Source organism: Pneumocystis carinii, assembly GCF_001477545.1.
Source record: "Pneumocystis carinii B80 chromosome Unknown supercont1.11, whole genome shotgun sequence".
NCBI lineage: Eukaryota > Fungi > Ascomycota > Pneumocystomycetes > Pneumocystales > Pneumocystaceae > Pneumocystis > Pneumocystis carinii.
The window spans coordinates 137,018-159,749 of record NW_017264723.1 but is presented as its reverse complement, the minus strand read 5'-3'; the positions used below and the strand labels follow the sequence as shown (position 1 = coordinate 159,749).

At 30.3% G+C, this 22,732-nt stretch overlaps 11 protein-coding genes and 2 non-coding genes across 13 annotated transcripts; 9 read left to right on the top strand and 4 right to left on the bottom strand.

Moving 5' to 3' along the window:
* Positions 1-31: 31 nt before the first annotated feature.
* On the bottom strand, positions 32-3,555 carry T552_02511 (hypothetical protein). Its single transcript, XM_018371048.1, has 14 exons — positions 3,337-3,555; positions 2,993-3,285; positions 2,812-2,951; positions 2,658-2,752; positions 2,478-2,611; positions 2,049-2,424; positions 1,388-2,003; positions 1,126-1,337; positions 867-1,082; positions 652-820; positions 464-606; positions 337-423; positions 186-270; positions 32-142 (listed from the first exon to the last, which is right to left on the bottom strand). Exons 1-14 carry the CDS (start codon positions 3,508-3,510, stop codon positions 78-80), a joined length of 2,805 nt encoding a protein of 934 aa, XP_018225209.1. The 5' UTR covers positions 3,511-3,555; the 3' UTR covers positions 32-77.
* Positions 3,556-3,910: 355 nt separating this feature from the next.
* Positions 3,911-3,991, top strand: T552_05034. The gene has a single exon. It is a non-coding gene; the product is annotated as a tRNA-Ala (tRNA).
* Positions 3,992-4,317: 326 nt separating this feature from the next.
* T552_02509 (hypothetical protein) lies at positions 4,318-5,028 on the bottom strand. Its single transcript, XM_018371047.1, has 3 exons — positions 4,863-5,028; positions 4,621-4,816; positions 4,318-4,574 (listed from the first exon to the last, which is right to left on the bottom strand). The coding sequence occupies exons 1-3, from the start codon at positions 4,981-4,983 to the stop codon at positions 4,364-4,366; spliced, it is 528 nt and encodes a 175-aa protein (XP_018225208.1). The 5' UTR covers positions 4,984-5,028; the 3' UTR covers positions 4,318-4,363.
* Positions 5,029-5,341: 313 nt separating this feature from the next.
* On the bottom strand, positions 5,342-6,305 carry T552_02508 (orotidine 5'-phosphate decarboxylase). Its single transcript, XM_018371046.1, has 2 exons — positions 5,471-6,305; positions 5,342-5,426 (listed from the first exon to the last, which is right to left on the bottom strand). The coding sequence occupies exons 1-2, from the start codon at positions 6,257-6,259 to the stop codon at positions 5,388-5,390; spliced, it is 828 nt and encodes a 275-aa protein (XP_018225207.1). The 5' UTR covers positions 6,260-6,305; the 3' UTR covers positions 5,342-5,387.
* Positions 6,306-6,622: 317 nt separating this feature from the next.
* Positions 6,623-8,351, top strand: T552_02507 (hypothetical protein; the record flags this gene model as incomplete). Its single annotated transcript, XM_018371045.1, has 4 exons — positions 6,623-7,121; positions 7,168-7,314; positions 7,363-8,220; positions 8,272-8,351. The coding sequence occupies 4 exons, from the start codon at positions 6,623-6,625 to the stop codon at positions 8,349-8,351; spliced, it is 1,584 nt and encodes a 527-aa protein (XP_018225206.1).
* A 37-nt stretch (positions 8,352-8,388) lies between these two features.
* Positions 8,389-9,914, top strand: T552_04163 (hypothetical protein). The gene is made up of 8 exons (XM_018372214.1): positions 8,389-8,741; positions 8,785-9,031; positions 9,077-9,140; positions 9,186-9,208; positions 9,253-9,438; positions 9,480-9,500; positions 9,548-9,645; positions 9,690-9,914. Exons 1-8 carry the CDS (start codon positions 8,695-8,697, stop codon positions 9,727-9,729), a joined length of 726 nt encoding a protein of 241 aa, XP_018225205.1. The 5' UTR covers positions 8,389-8,694; the 3' UTR covers positions 9,730-9,914.
* A 370-nt stretch (positions 9,915-10,284) lies between these two features.
* T552_02506 (hypothetical protein) lies at positions 10,285-13,352 on the top strand. The gene is made up of 4 exons (XM_018371044.1): positions 10,285-10,668; positions 10,729-11,047; positions 11,107-11,409; positions 11,475-13,352. The coding sequence occupies exons 1-4, from the start codon at positions 10,363-10,365 to the stop codon at positions 13,304-13,306; spliced, it is 2,760 nt and encodes a 919-aa protein (XP_018225204.1). The 5' UTR covers positions 10,285-10,362; the 3' UTR covers positions 13,307-13,352.
* An 88-nt stretch (positions 13,353-13,440) lies between these two features.
* T552_05033 lies at positions 13,441-13,533 on the top strand. The gene has a single exon. It is a non-coding gene; the product is annotated as a tRNA-Ser (tRNA).
* A 617-nt stretch (positions 13,534-14,150) lies between these two features.
* On the top strand, positions 14,151-15,770 carry T552_02504 (HMG-box protein STE11; the record flags this gene model as incomplete). Its single annotated transcript, XM_018371043.1, has 2 exons — positions 14,151-15,141; positions 15,211-15,770. The coding sequence occupies 2 exons, from the start codon at positions 14,151-14,153 to the stop codon at positions 15,768-15,770; spliced, it is 1,551 nt and encodes a 516-aa protein (XP_018225203.1).
* Positions 15,771-16,213: 443 nt separating this feature from the next.
* T552_02503 (hypothetical protein) lies at positions 16,214-17,438 on the top strand. Its single transcript, XM_018371042.1, has 6 exons — positions 16,214-16,405; positions 16,456-16,685; positions 16,732-16,896; positions 16,943-17,078; positions 17,133-17,289; positions 17,340-17,438. Exons 1-6 carry the CDS (start codon positions 16,259-16,261, stop codon positions 17,390-17,392), a joined length of 888 nt encoding a protein of 295 aa, XP_018225202.1. The 5' UTR covers positions 16,214-16,258; the 3' UTR covers positions 17,393-17,438.
* A 268-nt stretch (positions 17,439-17,706) lies between these two features.
* On the top strand, positions 17,707-18,221 carry T552_02502 (hypothetical protein). The gene is made up of 2 exons (XM_018371041.1): positions 17,707-18,126; positions 18,171-18,221. Exons 1-2 carry the CDS (start codon positions 17,752-17,754, stop codon positions 18,177-18,179), a joined length of 384 nt encoding a protein of 127 aa, XP_018225201.1. The 5' UTR covers positions 17,707-17,751; the 3' UTR covers positions 18,180-18,221.
* On the bottom strand, positions 18,188-21,300 carry T552_02501 (hypothetical protein). The gene is made up of 7 exons (XM_018371040.1): positions 20,388-21,300; positions 20,289-20,347; positions 19,963-20,239; positions 19,644-19,916; positions 19,028-19,601; positions 18,329-18,981; positions 18,188-18,288 (listed from the first exon to the last, which is right to left on the bottom strand). Exons 1-7 carry the CDS (start codon positions 21,252-21,254, stop codon positions 18,235-18,237), a joined length of 2,757 nt encoding a protein of 918 aa, XP_018225200.1. The 5' UTR covers positions 21,255-21,300; the 3' UTR covers positions 18,188-18,234.
* Positions 21,301-21,651: 351 nt separating this feature from the next.
* Positions 21,652-22,650, top strand: T552_02500 (hypothetical protein). Its single transcript, XM_018371039.1, has 3 exons — positions 21,652-22,123; positions 22,184-22,504; positions 22,544-22,650. The coding sequence occupies exons 1-3, from the start codon at positions 21,698-21,700 to the stop codon at positions 22,613-22,615; spliced, it is 819 nt and encodes a 272-aa protein (XP_018225199.1). The 5' UTR covers positions 21,652-21,697; the 3' UTR covers positions 22,616-22,650.
* The last annotated feature ends 82 nt before the right edge of the window (positions 22,651-22,732 follow it).

Below are 22,732 nucleotides of genomic sequence, written 5' to 3'. Positions count from 1 at the left end.
AAAATCCAATAAAAAGACAGCTTTCATAATAAAAATAAATACCATAGATGCGAATTAATAACGTATATCGTTCTATTCTAATTTTGAATACCCAATATTTGAGGAAAGGATAATATAAATTTTTTCAAGATCATTTCATTGTCTATTATTAATTAGCAAAAATTTCAATAATTATTATTTATTACCATATGAAACAGAAAACCTGACCAATTCAGAACAAAGTTTCCATTTTTTTAATAGCACAGACTTTTCCAAAACCCTTATAATATTCTTAATATATTAGAAATAAATTTACTTGTATAGATAGATAGATAGATAGATATAAATATATATTACCTTATCCATATTTTCAGTTGACTCTATAGTATGTAATATAATGAGATATTCCGTTGCTGTTTCGAGTTTATCTAATTCCATACATTTCTAGCATGTAAGAAATTATTTAAGCAAAGAGAAGAAATACTTCAAACAATTCTTTTGGAGTGCCTACAGCACTAAAAAGATTCTTCCAGAAAGAAACCTCTATTTTACGTGCACATGAAGCAACTATATCCAGCATTTTTGGGAAATGCTTTAGAAAAAATGCTACTTTAGGAAGTAAAGGATCTAAATCATGTAAATTTATGAATTTCAAAATATAAAAAATATCACCATAATCTTCTGAACAATTTATTCCTTTTTCTAGTACATTGTACAAAAGAAGCTCAAGTATATGATTGAAATAAACCAATTTCTGATATTTAGAGGCCAAAATAATAGATTCGTTAATTGTAGTTCTATCTAAATATTTTTCCAAAATATATGGTAGAAAAAGTGTAGTCTTCTTAAAGTTAAAAAAAGATGATGATACGAAACAGAAAACTTGCCATTGTATCAATCCTGAAACTAAAAAAATCCATATTTTTATGTTGAATTACAGTATTTTTTATTCCTAAGATGACGCCCTTATTCAATAGGAAAAAAACAGGATAAAAATCCAAAGGAATAGTAATTAAATTTCGATCATTCTTTAAATTTAAAACACATTCATCACTGCTTTGATTATCATTATCGTCTATAATATTAGAAAAGTCCATCCATATCTAATTGTATTAAAATATAAATCATAAATAATCAAAAATTTACCTTAATTTCAGTTCCACAAAATGCACATATTGAAGGCCTTAAATATTGCGATAAATGATCAATAAACAAAAAATACTCGACCTTCTCTGATAACAAGTATATATCATATTTCAATGCAGAATCATTTTTTTTAGGTTTTAAAAACATAAGTTTGTCATCTACAAGAAGAATAATACTAGCCATATGTATATTATTTATAAAATGGCCATTCTCTTTAAACATTAGCTATTAATACTCTTTGATAAAGTTAATATCAACTCACGCATTTGATCACTTAAAAAACACCATGTAAATGCTCTTAAAGATTTAGGAGAGTAAACTATATCCTTTAAATCAATACTTCCTACCAAGACAAGTTTAACTTTGAAGTCATTCATAATAATGAGATACTGCATAATTAAATTATTTCCTGTATACAATAAAAGATTTTCTGATATTAGAGTAAGTAAATATATAGGCATGCCTATATCTATAAATGATAAAGCCTGAATATTATCTATGGTTTCTTTTCTAGAAAATAATTTCAATCCATATGATGTATTATTGATTGATACAGATGCAATTAATACGTCTTGATACCAACACATTCCACCTGAAACTCGAAAACTATAATTCGTATCTTTGACAATTATTTTCCATCGTTCAGTCTTAAAATTATAATATGCCATTCCATAGTATCCAGCTATCACTAAATGCTGAGAACATGAGCTTATAGCAGTATACATTATCGTCCAATTATCATAAAAATAATTCAATGGTATTTGAACATGTTTCCAATGAGTTTGTTTTGGATTTATTATATCAATATCAGATTCTTCATAACCTTTATAGATAAGAAATATGTCTGAAACTTGCAAAATAAAATTAAAAGAATTTTCCTATACAATATTATGACGTTGATATTAATATTCATATGAATTTACAGGATTAAGGAAAAAACATCGAATACTTCTTGCCATATTTATTTTCCATAGTTTCCCACTCGATTTTTCTTTATTACTTACTACAATTAATTCGGCTCCTTCGTTAAACCATAATGCATGGCTAACTCCTCCCATAAATATTTCTTCATTAGAATTTTCAGAAACGTCTTCTACATTTGGTTTAGAGGATAATAAATTTCCATAAGCGCTCCATAAAGACCAAGTGTTTTGAAATCCTACGAAGATTACAAAACCATCCTCTGACCATAACAAAGATTCAATATTCCCAGTCACATTAAAATCATCTAATATAATTGTATACAAATAACTTATTAGATTTTTGGATTTTTCAATATAAAACATCTTAATTTCACCACTAATGTTAATAATTAAAATCAAAAAAAAAACAAAGACATTTATTAGCATTACTTTTTGCATCCAAATGCAATCAAGGACAAACGAGTATTTATATCTGTTTTAACAATATGATTTTCTTCTGTTTCGGGAACATAGAAGCAAATTCCTGTCCAATTTCTAATGTTTTCTTGATTCTTTGATTTTACCTTAAGGATATTTTAGTTGTTAATAATAAAATCTAATAGAAAATACAGAAGGATTCTTTCGAACAAGATATGCTTTACTATTTGACGTAATCCATATATATATATTCATTGTTTTTTCATAAATCATATCATTAATCGTAACTAATTTATGATGTTAATAATATATTTTACTGAAAAAAGAGGAATAGCATTAATTATACCATTTTTATCTTCGATCCATTCCATTTGTGCCAGATTATCTGATGTTGTAATCGTATGGTTAAATTCTTTTTGGGAAACAAATTGAACAGATGGTGGATTAAAAGTAGAAAACAAGAGACAATCATCCAATACCAATACACTATTGCATCAATATTATTATAACATATTCATTAAGCATACCATGATAAACCCGAATCCACCTTAATCATTGATTTAAATTTTAAATACAACAATTCGTATTCTGTCAATCCATGTAAATCCAAAAAGTCAAAAACAGTCGTTTTATTATGAGAATAATGGAATTTATAAAGTTTTTGATCCAGATTCTTATGAATTGAATATATAAGCAAAAATCCAAGTGATGTTTTTATAATAGCAAACTCAGAATCTTTCATTATAAACAAATCCCTATTCTCCCCATACAACGTTAGTGAAATAGCTGAACATGTAATAGATGAAACAAGTACTGTAGGCTATTATTCTTCATAAGCAACCTTGTTCATTAAAAATAGATCTATCCAAACCCGGATCTGCCAGACATAAATCCGTCTAGACGTTAACACAATAAAATGGGTTCCATTATGAAATTTCTTCAATGCTAAAACCGTTTCTCCTCGTGTAACAGATGTATATTCCAATCCCGTTAAAAAATCATTTTTTAATTGAAATACTGACGGAATACCAACTGGCCAATACATATTACTATTAATACTTTATATATATGTAATTCCACTGTAAAAAAGATTTTGTCTTATAATAAGTGTTTCTGATTATATAAAAATTTTTGTTTTTTTTTTTTTAATATTTCTTATTAATCTTTTTAAAGAAAGAAATGACCTTCAATATATCCAATAATCCTCATTATTAGTGCAATTTTTAAAATAAAAAAGTTACATTCTTAGTATGTTGTCTTCGTAACTGGTAATTATACATCATATGGAAACCCTAACCCTGACATTAATGATAAGTTACAATTACCCCTTGTATTAGGATAGATCTGGATACAAAGCTTAACCCTAGAGATTTAATGCCTAATCTATGTTTATCTTAATATTATATTTATATTTTTATATATTTTTTTCCCATATAACGACTACCGGGGGTCTAGCTCAAATGGTAGAGCGTGCGCTTAGCATGATGATCTGCGCAAGGTACTGGGTTCGATCCCCAGGTCCTCCAACGAGTTTCGGCCATCCTTTTTAAGTATTGTATTGAATGATTCATTCATTCAATTATGTTTTTAACCTCAAATAAAAAATATCTAGAGAAAAACTTTAATAAATGTATATATAAACGCATCACCATATCCCCCTCAAAAAAAAAACAAAACTTTAAGTATTGAGTTTGAAAATGTGTTTTTCGAAATCTAAGAAAAAAAAAAGCACTTAAAACTAAGGTGATAAAAAATCATGCATAAACAGTATGAATCTTGTATATTGCGGTTGAAATGTAGTTTTTAATAAAGCTATTCAAATGATTGCCCAAACCCTAGACTGTTAAATGTTTGTTTATATAAAAATAAGAAACGTTGTAGTTTAGAAACCCTGTAGTTTATAAACGCTTTGGTGTATTTTTTATAGGTATTATTGTTGATTCAAAAAGTTCCGCCTCAGATTCGTTTTCTATCGTTGGGGACTCAATCCATCCACTAGGAACCATGTAAGGAAATGCTACTCCAATTGAAGCTGCACGATTCAACCATTTTGGCGTCGATAACGATGTTAAACGATATAAAAGATGGGATGTAAAATGATTACAATTTCTGTCATTTTTATACATAAATACTCATCGTAACTAAATCAAAAAACCTTGTAAGAAGATTATATGAAAGTCCCTGAAACTCTTTTCCTATATCACATATAATTTCCTCAACTTCATTCGGCATAATTATTATAGATCCATATTTAATCGACGTTCGAAATCGCCCCCCTGGCGGTATTGTTTTAGGTACCGTTGTATATATACCCGATACATTTTCCAATGAATGTCCCCCATAAGCATACTCTATACGCGTCAAAATTTATTCTTTTTAAACAACATACTTATATACCTTTATCTCCAATAACTAATCCACTATGATAAATCCCAATACCCAGCATCCATGCAATATTAGAAATAGTTCCTTCTGGCAGTAAATCATAGATATTAATAGAAATACTCATTCTCTCCATCTCAATTACTTTTATAAGGTTTTCGATAAGTCGCGTAGAGAAGTATTGTTACCTTTATAAAGTCACGTGATCCTTATAGATAATTATTAAAAATAAATCAAGAAATATGATTTGAAGATGTTAAAAGAGGTCGTATAGATTACTATTGAATTTTTCTGAATGAATTTTCTATATTTGATATATTTTATGATTATTTTTTTTGAAAAAAAAAAATGACTCCAGAAGTTCCATCAAAATAAGATTATCTTGATTATTATATAGTGTCAGTCTTAATATTTCAATTATATATATATAATATATAATAGTTTTTTTTTTTTGAATATAATTGAATTTCAATCCAGATACCATTAAGTATACAGATTATTTCGTATTAAATATTACCAAAATTCAATTTATTTTTTTTCTTAAGAAATTCGAGTTATATAAGCTTTCCATCCGGCATCCTAGCTTGTTTAATCAGTCTATTTTAAACATGTCCCATATATACCCTGTATTTTAATGTTTCCTCTATAATATCTCCTCCAGATGCGTATATATTTCTACCTACAATAATAATATCTGAACCTAAACCCAGAATTACACTTTCAGGTGTACGATATTGTTGTCCATAAGCATCACCATTTGAAGATTGATAGATATTGCTTAATGAATCATTATTTGCAACATAACCTACACCAGGAGTCATTAAAATAAAATCTTCTGTTAATATTGGCCATCGACGTATAGAAATAAACCCTATAACGAAGTCCTTATTTTTCTTTGCCATATCAATTGATGCATTTACATATTCCTCTGTTGATAAACACCCTTTTGAACTCATTTCTGCCAATAAAAATAAGCCTCTACCTCGAGGCTCTCCAATTTCTCTCAATCCATCAATTATTCCTTCTCCAGGAATAGGATGTGCATTAACAATATCCGCCCACTCGCAGATCTTATAAATTCCACAAGAATACTGCAATTGAACCGTTTTTCCAATATCTGCAAATTTCCTATCCTCAAAAATCAAAAAATCATGCTTTTTCGCTAGTTTTTTCAATTCAAAAACAAAGGATTCATCAAAATCCTCCATAATATCAACATGCGTCTTCAATATACATATATATGGCCCTGTTTTATCCGCAAATTCCAGAACTTCTTGTTTCTTTGTAAAATCTGCTGCAACTGACAGATTTGTTTGCTTACGGTCCATTAATTCCAGAAGCCTCTGTGCCGTCTTATTAGAATAGAGCTTAGAGCGCTCTTTATATGTCATTTTTATAGGATTTACACTCATTATTAGCAGATATAGATTTTATAATATTGGATGACGTCCAGAATCCCCCGGGGACTACATACAACGTGCATACATAACGCATATATAACGCATACATTGCGCATACATTGCGCATACAACAAGCATATAATAAGCATATATAAGAGTTTTAAAGGTATTTCCCTTATTTATCTGTTATTTTGTACTTTTACTAAACAAATTAGTCAGTCCACTATAAAATAATACAGACAATGTATATATATATACATATTTCCCAGATTTTTAACATATTTCATACAGAATATAGTCTTGATAAGCAGAATATTCTCTTTATGCTTTCTTTTTGTCATTATTTTTCCTATTTTAAGATTTGTATTTGCACAAATGATTGAGGAAATTGGATATTTTTTTACAAAAACTATGCTTGATATTATTATTATTGCTCAGGATCTATCACTTGATGATGGGGTTGAAGCTATTTTATCAGCGCCTAGAAGACGCCTACTATTTCATGGTATGAATCAAATGGATAGAATAAGCGCTTTAAAAATCCCCAAACCAAGCTCTTACAAGTCTCTAGACGAGATAACAAAGGTTTTTATTGTTTTAACATGTAAAAACAAGAACTTGGAAGTGCAACATATGAAATTGGCATCATTTTTATCATGCACAGTAAATGGATGGATTGGAGATGTTCAAAAGTATGGATCTCGTGTATCAAGCGATGAGGATGAAGGGGAGGAGGTAGAAGAGGAGTTCAGTGGGAAGGAACGCCCAAATGAGGGGGTTAATTTTTTTTTCAAAGTTCTTAATAGTCAAAAAATGATATTTGAATGGAATGATGGGCATGCAGTTATTATATGGGGAACAGAAATACAAATTCGTGAATATCTAGGATACATATATGTATTTTTTCTTACTAAGTTTAGCATTTCCTCGTATACGTACATCAATACCCAAGGTACAGCTAAATGTATCAATTACAGTGAAACCAGATACACTTGTTATGTTTAATGAGGAAGAGAAGATCAAAAGAGACTATATGTCAATAAATGTTTTAGAAAGTCTTTCAAGTGGTATGAAAAATAAACTTTTTTAATAGTTTTTTTAAATAAAAATACAAGAAACAATGGTATATGGTGTTACACCTTTCTTATCTATGTCAAGGGTTTCAAATATATCAATTACATCAAGTTCAGATAGATCACCAGCTATACAAGTTCTTCGTAAGGTTATTAGAAAAGTTTTTTCTTGTAGATCTGCTATTAGTTTGAGAACAAGATCATCTATGACAATGATACCGAATTTTCAAAGAATATTATTAAGTGTAGATATAGAATCATGCTTTTTAAAACAACTTTCTGTCTTAATTGAGAATATAGAAATCAAAGTAAAAGGACAAGTTGCACAAAGAATTGAAAATGAAACCAAGTTTCCAATTACACTTTCATTTCAGGAACAATTTCTTATACTTTATTATATACCATTTGATCCCTCTATTGATCAAGGAATTACAGATCTTTTAACACTTCCAGTAACAATTTTTGTAAAGATGAGACCTCGGTTATTAGATACTAATTATACACTTCTTTTAATGTCACAATGGCATACAACAATTCATATATCAAAAGATCAAACACAAGTTTCTCTTTACAGATCAGTTATTCACACTGAAGCTAAAACTTTGAATTCTAGTTTATTTTTACAAAAATCTCTAATCAATACAAATAGCGATCTATCAAAATCAAGAAGTTCTTCACTTTCTAACGCAAAATCTCAATTTTTGAATATCTTTTTTACATTTACAGCACCCAAATATGTTAGAATTTGGAAAGTTTTTGAAGTAAAGATTGCTTTAGTCAATCGATCTGCTATTCCAAAGGATATATTCATATCATTGCTTTCAAAAGCTCACAATTTCGATTGCAACAGTCTTCCCTTTATTTCAGAAAAAGGTTCTTGTTTTTTATTAGAAGAAAATGGTTATTTTTTCAAATATTTTTTCAAATATTTTTTCTAATATTTAAAAACAGCTATCTACGCTTTACACAAACACATTTCTGTCAATCCTGTACATGTTCTTCCTCTTATAAATAGTATACGTGTCGGGTAATATCTTCATTTTATCATGTTTTTATTTAACTTTAAAGATCTCTTGATTCTTATGGCTGCTATTTTTGCTCAATTTCATTCATTGCAATTCATGAAGGCCTTTTCTCATTCAATGGAATACGGATCCATGATATAAAGACAGGTTCTTACATTGATTGTTGCTCTCTTCCAAATATTTTTGTTTATTAATTTCTCAACATTTATACACAAATCTTACAAATAACAACATATTTACATACATCATACTCATTTATACATAAAATAAGACATTTTAATCAACTTTCTATTCATGTCATATTTATTAATTTTCAGACTCTCTTGCTCTGCCCTTACCGACTTCATAAATGTCTGAAATATTATACAAAAATATCTTAAAATTTCCAATATTAAAGTAAGAAATAATATAAAAAGTATATAAACTAATAAATAAACAGTATATTTGTTATTGTATTAATTTTTTTTGTATTAGTAACAATATTTTCAAGATATAATGAGTTTTATCAGGAATATCCAGTATTAACACTTTCTGTTACGAATTCATTACTTGGAGGGATTTCTAATATGTCTGCGCAAACAATCTCTGCTATACATCGTCGTCTGAGAAGAATTGATTCATTTGATCTGAAATCAAAAAAGATTGAAATGGAAAATATTGATTCTTTGGACAAAAATAATAAATCGGTTAATATTTTATGATATTCATTATACTATTATTTAGTCTTATAGTACACATTTTTTTATATACCGGCTACATTTCGTTTTTCACAGCTAATACGATTTATGAGTTATAGTAGTTTTATTATTTAAAATATTGGTTTGTTTTACCTTTTTCTAGATTTTCTTACAACACCTCTTCAAGTAAATCTCAATATACATCTATATATTTGTTTTTAATATTATAGCTTTGGTGGTATTCTTTTCTTGATCATTTATCTACAATTTCTAGAAATTCTAATACAGCAGAATTAATTAAAAGGATTTTAATGGATCAATTACTCTTTACTCCTATAAGTTTAGTTATTTATCTTATTTTTATGTCTTTAACAGAGGAACTAAGCAAGAAAAAATTAAAAAATAAATTTAGCCAAGTATTTTTTTCATTGTTTAATTCATATTTATTTTATATTAGGGCTTTTTTTCTATATTAAAAGTATATTTTAACTTTATACTGCTTTTTTTTCTTTTTAATAAATATAGGCTAATTATTGTATCTGGCCTGCTGTTCAATTAATTAATTTCAAATATATACCTTTAAAATATCAAATACCATTTCTTAATAGTATATCTATATTTTGGTATATAAAACTTTTCTTTTTAAATAAGGATTAATTTTTTAAAGGACCATTTATTTAACTATTAGTGATTCAAAAACATCTTAATTTTAAACTTGTTTAAGAAACCTCTATATACATAAATAGGATTTTAACATTTTATTCTATATTTCATATTCTACATTTCATATTCTTTCATAAAATTACTATCTAAATTATAAATTTACTACTCAACCTATCTTTAGAATATTCATTATAGATTTATTCTTAATAACCTAACCCTAACCCTCAACACATTTGCATAGCTCTTATTTGCCTAACCCTAACAACTAGAACGCAACCCTAATCCCTAACCCTAACCCTCATACCTAACCCTTATACACAACTCTCATACCTAACCCTAACCCTACCCGCTCCCCACTCCATTCAATTTTCAAAATCTCCCTTATAAACCCCCCAAAATTCTCGCTATAACCTTAATAAAAATATACACATTTCATACATATTTTCAAGACATTTTTAAATAAAAATACAAAATACACACAAAACCCATCTACTTATTCATCATCTCTCTCTTTTCATATTAACCTTATATATTTTTTTTTATAGTGTCACGTGATCCCCCCAAAAAACCAACACATTAGATTTTCGAGTAACTAAGGATTCTAAAAAACCAAGAAATTAGTAGGATTTATAGGCAGTAAATGCGTTATTCTGAGGCTATTTAAGCAAGATCCATGTATGATTTCAACTGAACGAGTACCAGAAAGTATGAAAGAGCCCGAGAAGATAGGCATATCTACGGTATCATCACCGTCTAACGTACCCATATCAAACGAAAAAGCACAGGAAACAGAGGCAGGAATAGCACAGAAAAGGTCTCCAAAGGTAGGATTAAGCCGTTCCGGGTCCAAAGAAGAGCATATATTAAGCAAAGAACGCGCATATATACGGAAAACTATTGGGGATTGGCAGTTAGGGAAGACATTAGGGTCAGGAAGTATGGGGAAGGTTAAAGTTGTAACGCATATGAGTACAAATGAAATTGTATGTCTTTTCTATGTAAAATGATGCGCATATATAAGGGTTAATATGGTATTTTTACAGGCAGCGGTAAAAATTATTCCGCGGCCATTTTCACAGGGAATATCAATTGCATCACAAAATGTGGATTATGGAAAAGAGGTCCGTACGATTCGTGAAATTGCGATATCAAGTTTACTTCAGCATCCGTATATATGTACGTTACGAGATGTAAAAATACAGCCGAATCATTATTATGTATTTTTTGAGTATATTAATGGAGGACAAATGTTAGATTATATTATTTCACATGGAAAATTAAAAGAAAAACAAGCGCGAAAATTTGCGCGACAAATTGGATCCGCTTTAGATTATTGTCATCGGAATTCTATTGTTCATCGAGGTTTTAATTTATTTTTTATTAAAATTCTATTGGAATTGACAATTATTATTATTATTTAGATCTCAAGATCGAAAATATTCTTATATCGAAAGAGGGCGATATTAAGATGATCGATTTTGGATTATCGAATTTGTATTCACCGCATTCTCAGCTATCGACGTTTTGTGGATCACTTTATTTCGCGGCACCGGAACTTTTAAATGCCAAGGCGTATATCGGACCGGAAATTGATATATGGAGTTTTGGTGTAGTTCTTTATGTTCTCGTTTGTGGCAAGGTTCCGTTTGATGATCAAAATATGCCAGCTCTTCATGCAAAAATTAAGCGGGGGCATGTTGAATACCCATCATGGCTTACTATTGGTATTATATTCTTTCTATATAACCTTCTTGGAATGAAAAGCTAATTTTATTTTTACGTTATATAGAGTGTAAACAGCTTCTTTCAAGAATGCTTGTAACGAGTCCGAGTCAACGTGCTACTCTTTCGGAGATTTTGAATCATCCATGGATGATGCGAGGCTATGATTGCCCGCCAAATAATTACCTTCCTCCACGATATCCAATTACGTTTCCTTTGGACATGGAGATTATTCGTCGAATGACAGGATTCGATTTTGGTAATGAACAAACTATTCTTGCGAAATTAACGAATATTCTTGAATCGGAAGGATATCGAAAACTTGTCAAAGCATATTATAATCAATCGCATGATACACATGTTTTATCCTTATTAATGGACAAAAAGAAAAACTTTTTTGACTTTTACAAACGTAAAATCTCGAGTTCACCCTCTAATCCGCCCTTATCATCCGATGTAAATCAGCATCCTCTTAAATCCAAACCCATTTATATCGACGCTTATCATCCATTAATTTCTATTTATTATCTTGTCAAGGAAAAGATAGAACGGGAAAAGAAATGCAATTATCAAGATTCTTATATTCATGGAAATGATCATTATGAAGCTTTAAATTCTTCTACACCAATTAGTGCGAATTTAAGTCCATTAGATCATAAGGATTATCATAACACAATACCATCAATAAAAAAACAAACATTTCCATCACGAGCACGAGCAAGAACATATGACGAAAAAGAAGTAGCAACAGCGATTAAAGATATTTCATCCATATCACCGAATACGGTTGATAATCATAAATTAATTAAAGAATCGAAAGAGAAGAATTTCAAGATTTTTCGACGATTTAGCTCTAAAAGAATCAAAAAACATTTTTCGAATCCTACATCGATCCTGCCTTCTTTAATACCGGTAGAATTATTAACACCGCCTCCCAAGTCTTTATCAAATAAATATTCACATGACGTGGAATCTTTACGAGAAACAGATGCAAAAGTACGGTTGAGCAATCCTTTTGCAAACGTGACTAATCTAAAACGATCCGTCTCAATTAATGATAATGCGTATTTATCCAGACGCATATCTCCTCCACTACATATACATAACCCATCTAGCTCGAAAGATCATTTAAAGGATATGAAGAAGAATTCTATCACGGAAAATGGAACCCAGCCTTCTTTTCCAAAACCATTTAATGTCGTATCTACTTTTAGCTTTAAAGGGAATCGTACAAAATCTCTAGGACATGCAAAAAGTGAAGTTTTACGAAAAGAAAAAAAATGCCAAAGACAATCTTCTGTTTTGATTAGACATAATTCACCCACCACTATAGCAAACTCAAACAAATACGTTTTTAACCATGCATGCCAATCTTTAAATTCTACTCAGCCTTCACAAGAAGTAACAGTAAAATCAGGATTTTTAAAAGGAATATTTAGCGTTTCCACTACAACCTCAAAGCCTCCACATATTATTAAAAGTGATTTGATTTGTATCCTAAATTGTTTGAATATTTCGTTTCGTGATATCAAAGGAGGTGTTTTTTGTATTTATCAACCAAGTATTAATCTAAAGGATTTTATAAACAACACAATAGAACCAAATCATCATGCTATAAATCCGAAGACACAATTAAAAAGATCTATATCTTTGCATAAAATGAATTATAAAAGAAAAAAGAATGGAATCGATATTCATCCAAATACAATTGGAAGTGAATCAGATGACTCCCTTGATAATGGGAAAAACAAAAATGCCAATTTTACAATACAATTCGAAATATATATCGTTAAAGTGCCATTATTTGCATTACATGGTTTACAATTTAAACGTGTAGGAGGAAATGCTTGGCAATATCGTTCACTAGCAAGTCGGATTATAGCCGAGATGAAATTATAATTAAACACTATGAGAATTCGATGTACATAAATCTTTGATTGATCGAGTATTTCTATTTTTCTTTTAAGGAATATTATTTATTTTATTTTTTTGTATTAATTTATAGATATATACTCTCTGGATAAGTAAACCAAGGCATGATGTCCGAGTGGTTAAGGAGTATGACTTGAATCTTTTAAGTGATCATATGCGATTTTCGCGCGCAGGTTCGAATCCTGCTCATGTCGATAGCTTGTAGCTCATGACTACATTTTTCAACTAGTGCAAAAAAAAATAATCACTAAAAAATACTAATGATATAAGACTAAATGTCTTTTATAAGAGGGATATTTTTGTTCTTAATGATAGTATATAATGAGTTAAAAGAATAAATCAAAAAAGGTTAGAAAAATATTAGACAAAATAATTTTAAGGTAAGCAAGACTATACTTAAAATGAAAAGGTTAGCTCTCTATTTTAGAGAGAGCGGTTTTTTACTAAAAAAATAAAACACGTGGATCAAAAGTGGCTTCTTTTATTGTCAAGAAATTAATAAGGTATTTATCTAAATAAGTCTAAAAAAGCAAACGGCAATATTTTTTTAGCGGATTTTGATTTGTATATGGCTTACTCGTATGTTTATATATAAAAGAATAAAGCACTTTTTTTTAAGAAAAAAAACGCAGAGGACGTTTGAATTATTAGGGAAAATAAGACAAGAGAGTTGGCAATAGCAGTGCTAGTGCCAGCAGAGAATTCATAGAGGGTTTACCTAAGGAAATTTTGATATTTTTAAGGTCTCTGGTAGACATATTTATATATAGTTTATTACACTTTTGAAGCATTATTTTTTTGTTATATTTTTATGCTAGGAAGGGATATCGAGAGTGATTGGATTGGTAATTATTGGGGAAGAGATCATTCTTTGGCATTAAATACGTTTTCAAAAATGTCTATTGAAAAAGAAGGTGTTTTAGATCAAAAGGATTTTTTTGTGCCGTATGATGGCCTTGTAGAAGAGTTACCAGAACATAGTATAGAGATACCTGAAATTATGGGGCAAGATTTGTTGAATGATCGATTAAATAGTGTTGAAGATGTCCAATCGTCATATTATGGCAGGTTGATGCCGGGATTGAACATAGATTTATCAATGCCAACGTTTCCGGTTTCTAATGAGTTACCTGTGCGATTATCATCGCCTATCCAAATGAATTTGTCAACGTCAATGCCAAACCCAACCATCGAACAGCTTCATTCGAAAACAAAGAGTTATGTTTCACAAAATCCGGTAAACATGGTAGGTTCTCTGTCTGGATCGCCGCCAACTGATTGTCATTCTCCTGGAGGAAATTCGAATACGTGTGGAACACTTAAGACAAGAGCATTGTCGTTAAGTCCGGTTTCATCGGATACCGCAGCAAAGAAAAAGTCACCGTCAAGATCAGGAAGTTCTAGCTCTGGTATCAAGCGTCCTTTGAATTCTTTTATGCTTTATCGGAGAGATAAGCAAAGTAGTATTCCCACGAATAATCATCAATCCATATCTAGGATTATTGGTGAAATGTGGAAACGAGAAACGATTGAGGAGAAAGAAAGGTATGCAGAAATGGCGCAAAGAGAACGAGAAAGACATGCAAAAGAGTATCCTGACTATAAATTCTTACCAAGGAAGAAAAAGGATAGGAGTACAAGCGGAAAATCACCGCGTAGACGAAAAACATTTGACCCGAGTCTTGAACAGGATGAATCAAAAATTTTGCGAATGATGTTGAATCAAATTTCGCATAAAAAGTCTCAATCCGACGCAGAAAAATTTAAATTAGATCAATATTCATGGTTATTAAGTGAAGAAGGTAATTATGATTCACAAAAAGGAGCATTTGACATTATATGTCAAGCAAATACGAATTCTTCTCAAACAGGTTTACCACATTCAAATCAGCCATCGGAGATATCGTTTATACCAGGTATCTATACCGCCCCCAATTCCGTGCCTTTACCTATTTTTCCTGTCAAGAATAAAGTCGAAAAAGTCGATACACATAATTCATTAGATGGTTATCTTCATACATTTGATAATCTTAGTGATTATGAATTTCGTTCACTTATAAATAATCATAGTACTCCTTCAGTTAACGATTCTAGACTAGGAACATCTTTTAACAAAAGTTGTACTGATTCTCCTCAAAGTATTAGTATTTATGACGATATAAAAAATCTAGATATTTTTTCGGAAAAAAAAGAAACTCCTAATGTTTCTTTGGTTCCTACTTTTGATTCAACTATATTTCAAGATGACTCTGCATACGGATATGATAATTTTACCGGTATATGGGATGATCCTGTAGATCTTTCCTCTTTTTCTTCTCTTCCTCTTGATAATCATAGAGTTTTAGGTTGCCTGTCTTTTGAACCCCTTCATTCCGGTCTAGTTGGTCCTTTAAACACTTCTAACCTGGATGATAAGGGCAGGTCTTATTAAAAATTCATATTTTTATCCATCTTTCTTTCTATTCTTCTTGATGGATTTATTTTATTATTACATTGCAATGTACAACATTTATTTTCACAGGATTATGAAAATACTTTAAAGATATAAAATTATTATTCTTATTTTCTTCTTTTTTATATCTTTCTATCTCTTTACCTTTCTATATATACTTATCTTTATATATATTATACCTTGTAGTCACGTGACTCAGCGGCACCCTATCTTAACCAAGATTTCTGACTTAAACAAAACTTAATAAGATTGACGCATATATTCTAATAGTCCTCTATAAATAGCCCATATAAACATAAATAACTTATAAATTATCTCTATTAAAGGAAATATATCTTATATATTGTTGGATTTTATTCTTAACGCATATAATCCGGTGCAAAAGTGCATACAATACATTGATTAGGTTATAAATACAGAATACTAGAGCATATAGCCGGTAAAAAGGGTTATTTAGATCCATATTCATGGCCAGTCTATTTTTTAAGACACCAGTTGATGTGGACATCCGGTTAGAGGGAGAAGACATCAGGAAGATGGTTGATATCAAGGTAGGAAAAGACCGTAAACAAAAGGCCCCTCTTTATTATGACGGAGAATCGGTCAAAGGATCGGTATATATGCGCGGTATATGCTTATATAATAAATGTTTACTATATACAAGGTTACACTAAGGCCCAAGGATGGAAAACGTATGGAACACTCAGGAATTAAGGTTCAATTTATTGGGAGTATTGAAATGTTCTTTGATAGAGGAACGCATTATGAATTTCTTTCATTAGTTCAAGAATTGGCAGCGCCTGGTGAAATGAGGCATCCGCAGACGTTTGATTTTGAATTTAAAAATGTAGAAAAGCAATATGAAAGTTATCATGGTATCAACGTAAAACTAAGGTATACGGGAGTATATTTTATGTTTTATTTGATACATATTTTTTAGATACTTTATCAGGGTTATTATATCTAGAAGGATGCCAGATATTGTAGGAGAAAAAGATATATGGGTTTATTCGTACAAGATGCCACCAGAAAACAATAGTTCTATTAAGATGGATGTGGGGATTGAGGATTGTTTACATATTGAATTTGAATATTCAAAATCTAGGTATTTTTTTATATAAAATGGGGTATTTTTTTCTAAAAAAGAAAAGATATCATTTAAAAGATGTTATTGTTGGCAAGATATATTTTCTTTTAGTAAGGCTAAAGATTAAACATATGGAATTATCTATTATTAGAAGGGAAACAACAGGATCATCACCGAATCAATATAATGAAAGTGAAACGGTAAATTTCCAATGAAAAAAATGTATAAAAACAATGTTTAATGAATTGAAAAAGATATCTAGATTTGAAATTATGGATGGTCAACCAGTTCGTGGGGAAACGATTCCAATACGACTTTTTCTTGGAGGATTTGATTTAACACCAACTTTTCGTGATGTTAATAAAAAGTTTTCTACACGTTATTACCTTTCATTGGTTTTAATTGATGAAGGTTACATTTTTAAACAAATATTTATATAATATATTTTAATATTTTAATAGACGGACGCAGGTATTTTAAACAATCTGAAATTACGCTGTATAGGATTGATTAAAGATAATGAATATACCAATCCAGATCGGCATTTTTCAAAATTACCATTATTCTTGTATAATTTATTTTTATTTTTATTTTTTTTTGATAAACTCTCTTTTATCAAACAAACTATATACAAAAACAACCATTAATTCACAGTTATTTACACAAAACATAACAAACATCACTTATATTCTCAATGATATATTTATGAAGAAGGATTTTATCATTTTCGACACATAATTTTACAATGTTAAGACTTTGATATTTATATAAAAAGGTTTTTTAAAAAAAAACAAGAACATTTACAACTAATTCATTATCTTTAAAATGTTTTTATTGACAAAATTTTTTGAACATTTGGATTAACGTTGTAAAATGGGTGTGATTTGTTGTAAGACAAAAAAATACACAGAAACACATTTAGAATCCTGTGAACAAGAAAAAGATGAAAAAATGAATACTTGTATTTCTTCTAAAAAAAATAAATCAAAATCATCAAAAAAAGGGTATACACTTTCAAAAGAGAAAAATACAGAAAAAGCGGAACATGATATTAGTATTTTAAGGGAAGCAGCAGCAAATGCAGCACAAGCAAGATTTGAAAAAAACAAAAATAAAGGAATATCTAGTCCGGGTAAACTTTCTTCTCAGTTAGCAGCAGAAAAAAAAAAAACCCGTATAGAACTATTAGAAGATATTTCACGGGAGAAACAGATAGAAAGAGATCAAAAACAAATGAATGATCTAAGAGTATTATTTTTCATTTATTATATTTAATCATTAATTATTTTTAGTGGGATTAACTTGTCATAATAAATATTAGATTTCATACAAAAAAAATTAAAATCATGATATCATTCATAAAACAGAATATCTTCCACTTATTCCGGAACGTATTTCACTCTCCAATGCCTAGAAAAGTTAAATTTATCGATTAAACTTTATATATTACCGAAACAGTTCCTTCAGTTAGTAAACGTTTAAGCTCATATAATGCCCGGTCGACAGATATTTGGGTCTCTCCTTCAATAAGAATATATAATTTTGTTTCTCCAGGTGGTACAGGTTTTCCAGGTGGATACCAGTTACCTTTATTCGTAATAGATGTTCCTGTCAAGTCAATAATTCGAGCAATATTTGTGCGATTAGTGACAGCCCATCTTGCTTTTTGCGGAAAGTCATTAATTTCAATTGTAGCAGTAAATTCTCTTGAATCAGGACCACCAGATTCTATTGTAATTCCGGAGCGTGATTGACCTTGTAACCGAGATGTCACTGAACCAGCTGCCTTACGTACACGTTCCAATATATCATCTGTTATATTCCCTTTTTTATTTGTCTGTGAAGCAGCAGACGATGAATTTGAATCGGCATTAGAGTCAGTTTTAAAAGGTACATCTGGCTCTGCCATATCATAAAGATCCATTTTTGAATATTCATAATCATCATCGAAAACATCTATTTCTTCATCACTTTCCTCTCCATAGGCCCTTCTTTGTAATTTTCTAGCTAAATCTCTATCTTTATCAAGTCTATCAAGACCTTTGCCACCGAATCCTGATCCACTTGCTTTTTCTTGGCCTGATTTAACCTTTTTTATGAATTCTAATCATACTTGTTAAAAATAATTTAGTTAAAATATGAAAACAACCATTTGCTAAATTTTGAACATCTTCTGGAATATTAGCTTTGCTAATTCGTAAAGCTCTAACAATATCAGCAGCATAGCGATCTTGTTCAGGTGTTATAAATGTAACAGCTGTTCCAGTTTCTCCTGCTCGTCCAGTTCTTCCAACACGATGAACATAATCTTCTAAATGATTTGGACAGTCATAATTAACAACTAATTTTAATTGTTTAATATCTAAACCACGAGCAGCAACTGATGTAGCAATAAGAATAGGAAAAACACCGGCTCTAAAATCCGCAATTGTTGAATCACGATCAAATTGATCTTTTCCACCATGAATTGACATACATGGATATCCTCGACGCATTAGATCCCTTAGTAAACTATCTGCTGCTTCCTGGCGATCCACAAAAACTAATGTACGCACATCATCGTCATTAACATACAAATTACCAAGAAGTTCAAGAAGTCGAACAAATTTATTATCCTCAGTGCACACTTCTACAAGTTGTTGTATTTCAGAAGCAACAACACTACGAGCACCCACTGTAATTTCAATTGGTTTCTGTAAAATTTTCCTAGAAAGAATATCCATCTATATAAATATTAAATAAGATAATCAAAAAAAAATATATACTTGTTTTGGAAATGTAGCAGAGAATAAAACCGTTTGACGATCCGGTCTTACATTATTAATAACCTTCATAACTTGAGGCTCAAAACCTAAATCAAACATACGATCTGCCTCATCAAGAACAATATATGATGTTCTTTTTAAATTAGTAACCCGACCTTGGTTTGCTCCAAGCAAATCTATAATACGACCAGGTGTACATACTACAATTTCTGCACCCCTCTTAAGTTCTGCAATTTGATCTTTAATTGGAGAACCTCCATATGCACATACTGCCTAAAAATATAAATAACTTTTAATTCAAAAATAAATAAAAATATACTCTAAGTCCTAAAACCTTTAAAAAATGCTTACATTCCTTATGAATTTGTACAGCTAATTCTCTAGTTGGAGTCATAATAAGTGCAATAGGCCCCTCTAAAGAATCAATAGGACGCTGATCTTTAATATGTCGAAACATTGGAAGAAGAAATGAAATAGTCTTTCCACTCCCTGTTTTTGCAACACCAATTATATCTCTTCCAGTCATAATAGCAGGAATTGCTTGAGCTTGAATAGCTGTCGGCTTTTCATATTTAAGTTGATAAATAATATCTAATCTTTAAAACAATAAGTATCTTTCTTTTTTTTCTTCTAAATAAAACATACACATGGGCAGGAAGACCACATTGACTCCAATTCTGAATCGGTTTAGGACAATTAAGACCCTGAAACATCAGAAAATTCAAATTATATAAAAATAAATACTCTTATTTTAATTCCATCCAATTCTAAACGATAATCATTAACTTCTTGCTCAGTCATTTCAGAAAGCTCATGTGGTTCAACATAGAAATTTTTTCGAATCGGTTCATAATGAATCTTTGAATGATCAATATTAGGTAATTCTCTTTTTTTCATTTTTTTCTGTGCAAATGCCAATATATCTCTTGGATCATTAATAGTATTCTCTTCCTCCTCTTCCTCGCTATCTTCCTTATTATCTAAAAGCTCATCTCGACTCAAATGATTCTCTACTTTCTCTTCTGCATCTCGTTTAATTACTTCATCCATTCCTTGCATAAATAAATCCAATGGATCCACCTCTTCTTCCTCATTTTCTGCATTCTTTTGTTCTTTCTGTAATGATTCTTCAGAATTGTCTTCATCTCCATGAGATGCCATAGGAATCTTGCGTTTTTTCTCATCATCATCAAGCGTTATAGCTTGACTAGACTTTTTTGTAACTGTTCGACCAAATTCAAATCCAGAAACTGAACCACATGCTCCAATACTTGGAACAGAACTTTTCTGTTCATTTTCCTTTATTTCTTTCTCTGTTGACCCTGTATTTTCCTTTTCTTTTTCTGCCATACGTGCTGCACGTTGGCGCAAAAATTGCTGGATTTTTTCCTGCTTAATACGCATACGCTCCTTCTCATCATCTTTAGCCTGAGAAGACCCTTCTGATGTTCCTTTTGTATAAGATCTCTGCTCCTTTTCCCTGTCCTGTTCCTTATTTCTGCTCTCTCTATCTTTCATATATCTCGAGTCTCTATCATGATCATAGCTACTATGATGAGACCTGTGGCGCTTAGATAAGCTCTCTGATGAATGATATCTCTGACGACTCATTATTTGGCTCAGATATCAAGCAATTTTTGGTAGTTTTTTGAGGCCTTATTTGACGTTTTTTTAGCAGCTTTTCAGCAGATAATAAGGCAAAAAAAACGGGAAAAAAGCCTCTCCCTAGTAAAACAGACCCCGTAGAATAATATATACAGTGTTTTAAGAAAAAATAGCAGCGTATCCCTCCGTTTTTTGGATACAATTAATGAACCACAAAAATATATCTAATTCGCCTAAAAATGAGCAAAAAAAACGCAGAAAAAAGGGAACCCTGAAAAAAAACATAATTACAATCAGTAAATAGCAATTTAAATGACAATTTACCTCTTTTTTAACCCAAATACAGCGAATTTTTTGAAATCCTGACGTTGACAGGTTGATTGAGATGTCCACGATCAACGTCAGAAAAAATTAAATTTAATAAAAATCCAAAAAACACACAAAATACTATGATAAACTGCAATTTTCTTGCTTCCATTGGATTCAGGACAAGGACTTTGGGGTATGGAGGATTTGGAACGGTTTTTAAACGATATCTGGGGACCACAAACCCGATCAACAAAGGAGATGCTACTCAATGGATGAATATTGAGAGAAAAAGGGCCGTTACTGGTATTATATTAAACAGAAATACCATATCAATATGTTCATACCTTTTTATTGCGAGTTCTTGCCGTTTTTTCTCGTCAAAATCTGCATCAAAGGATGCAAAAATAAATAAAAAGCTAGATGCGCTGCCAGCGCCTCCAAAAAGAGGAGAATCTCCTTGGATCGTATTTATTAAGGAGAAATTTAAACAAACAATAGGTACTCCGAAGGAAATTCTGAAACAAAGCTCTTCTATATGGAAAAATATGTCACAAGAAGAACGACAGGTTTGTCAGGCTTTACAGTCTTTTTTTATAAGGAAAAAGACACTTACGGAGAGTATATAGACGTACAAAGATATTTCAGAGGAGAAAAAGTTACAGGCATTGCGTACATATAGCAATTGGGTGAATTCGTTATCACCACAAGAAATTATAAAAGAAAACAATATTAGAAGCCAATTACGCAGACAAGGAAAGAAAGGCGTAACATTTATTAAGGATCCTCGAAAGCCTAAACGTCCTTTATCATCATTTTTATTTTTTTGTGCTTATGCAAGATCATGCCCAGATTTTATAGAGAAATATGCACAAGGAAGAACAAAGATTACAGAACAAACCAAGATATTAGCGGAGAAATGGGCAACTATGGGGGATTCTGAGAGACAGGTATATTTTCTTAATATAATTTAGTGTTAATATTACTAGGAATTTGTGAATTGCTCAGCAAATGATAAAGAACGCTATCAAAGGGAGATGGAAATCTATTATAAATTATAAGATACAGATGTCTATCTATTCAATCAATGAATAGTAGATTATATTATTAGTATTTAGTATTCTAATTTATATTTTAACCGCTTAATATTTTTTTAAAGATATAAAATAATAGTTTAT

Bases quoted from the DNA above. Each gene is read 5' to 3' on its own strand.
- T552_02511 (XM_018371048.1), bottom strand. From the start codon at position 3,510: ATGTATTGGCCAGTTGGTATTCCGTCAGTATTTCAATTAAAAAATGAT. The intron at 1,338-1,387 runs GTGAGTTGATAT...TAATGTTTAAAG, and splicing joins TTTTTTAAGTGATCAAATGC to AGAATGGCCATTTTATAAAT. The intron at 1,083-1,125 runs GTAAATTTTTGA...TAATACAATTAG, and splicing joins TTTGTGGAACTGAAATTAAG to ATATGGATGGACTTTTCTAA.
- T552_02509 (XM_018371047.1), bottom strand. From the start codon at position 4,983: ATGGAGAGAATGAGTATTTCTATTAATATCTATGATTTACTGCCAGAA. The intron at 4,817-4,862 runs GTATATAAGTAT...TGACGCGTATAG, and splicing joins ATTAGTTATTGGAGATAAAG to AGTATGCTTATGGGGGACAT. The intron at 4,575-4,620 runs GTTTTTTGATTT...TAAAAATGACAG, and splicing joins TCATATAATCTTCTTACAAG to AAATTGTAATCATTTTACAT.
- T552_02508 (XM_018371046.1), bottom strand. From the start codon at position 6,259: ATGAGTGTAAATCCTATAAAAATGACATATAAAGAGCGCTCTAAGCTC. The intron at 5,427-5,470 runs GTATATATGGGA...TAAACAAGCTAG, and splicing joins AGGAAACATTAAAATACAGG to GATGCCGGATGGAAAGCTTA.
- T552_04163 (XM_018372214.1), top strand. From the start codon at position 8,695: ATGTCTGAAATATTATACAAAAATATCTTAAAATTTCCAATATTAAA. The intron at 8,742-8,784 runs GTAAGAAATAAT...ATAAATAAACAG, and splicing joins TTAAAATTTCCAATATTAAA to TATATTTGTTATTGTATTAA. The intron at 9,209-9,252 runs GTAAATCTCAAT...TTAATATTATAG, and splicing joins TTCTTACAACACCTCTTCAA to CTTTGGTGGTATTCTTTTCT.
- T552_02506 (XM_018371044.1), top strand. From the start codon at position 10,363: ATGATTTCAACTGAACGAGTACCAGAAAGTATGAAAGAGCCCGAGAAG. The intron at 11,048-11,106 runs GTTTTAATTTAT...ATTATTATTTAG, and splicing joins GAATTCTATTGTTCATCGAG to ATCTCAAGATCGAAAATATT. The intron at 11,410-11,474 runs GTATTATATTCT...TACGTTATATAG, and splicing joins CCCATCATGGCTTACTATTG to AGTGTAAACAGCTTCTTTCA.
- T552_02503 (XM_018371042.1), top strand. From the start codon at position 16,259: ATGGCCAGTCTATTTTTTAAGACACCAGTTGATGTGGACATCCGGTTA. The intron at 16,897-16,942 runs GTATTTTTTTAT...AAAAAAGAAAAG, and splicing joins TTTGAATATTCAAAATCTAG to ATATCATTTAAAAGATGTTA. The intron at 17,079-17,132 runs GTAAATTTCCAA...GAATTGAAAAAG, and splicing joins AATATAATGAAAGTGAAACG to ATATCTAGATTTGAAATTAT.
- T552_02502 (XM_018371041.1), top strand. From the start codon at position 17,752: ATGGGTGTGATTTGTTGTAAGACAAAAAAATACACAGAAACACATTTA.
- T552_02501 (XM_018371040.1), bottom strand. From the start codon at position 21,254: ATGAGTCGTCAGAGATATCATTCATCAGAGAGCTTATCTAAGCGCCAC. The intron at 20,348-20,387 runs GTATTTATTTTT...CTGATGTTTCAG, and splicing joins TGGATGGAATTAAAATAAGA to GGTCTTAATTGTCCTAAACC. The intron at 18,289-18,328 runs GTAATATATAAA...TAACTTTTCTAG, and splicing joins TAACTGAAGGAACTGTTTCG to GCATTGGAGAGTGAAATACG.
- T552_02500 (XM_018371039.1), top strand. From the start codon at position 21,698: ATGATAAACTGCAATTTTCTTGCTTCCATTGGATTCAGGACAAGGACT. The intron at 22,124-22,183 runs GTTTGTCAGGCT...GAGAGTATATAG, and splicing joins TGTCACAAGAAGAACGACAG to ACGTACAAAGATATTTCAGA. The intron at 22,505-22,543 runs GTATATTTTCTT...TAATATTACTAG, and splicing joins TGGGGGATTCTGAGAGACAG to GAATTTGTGAATTGCTCAGC.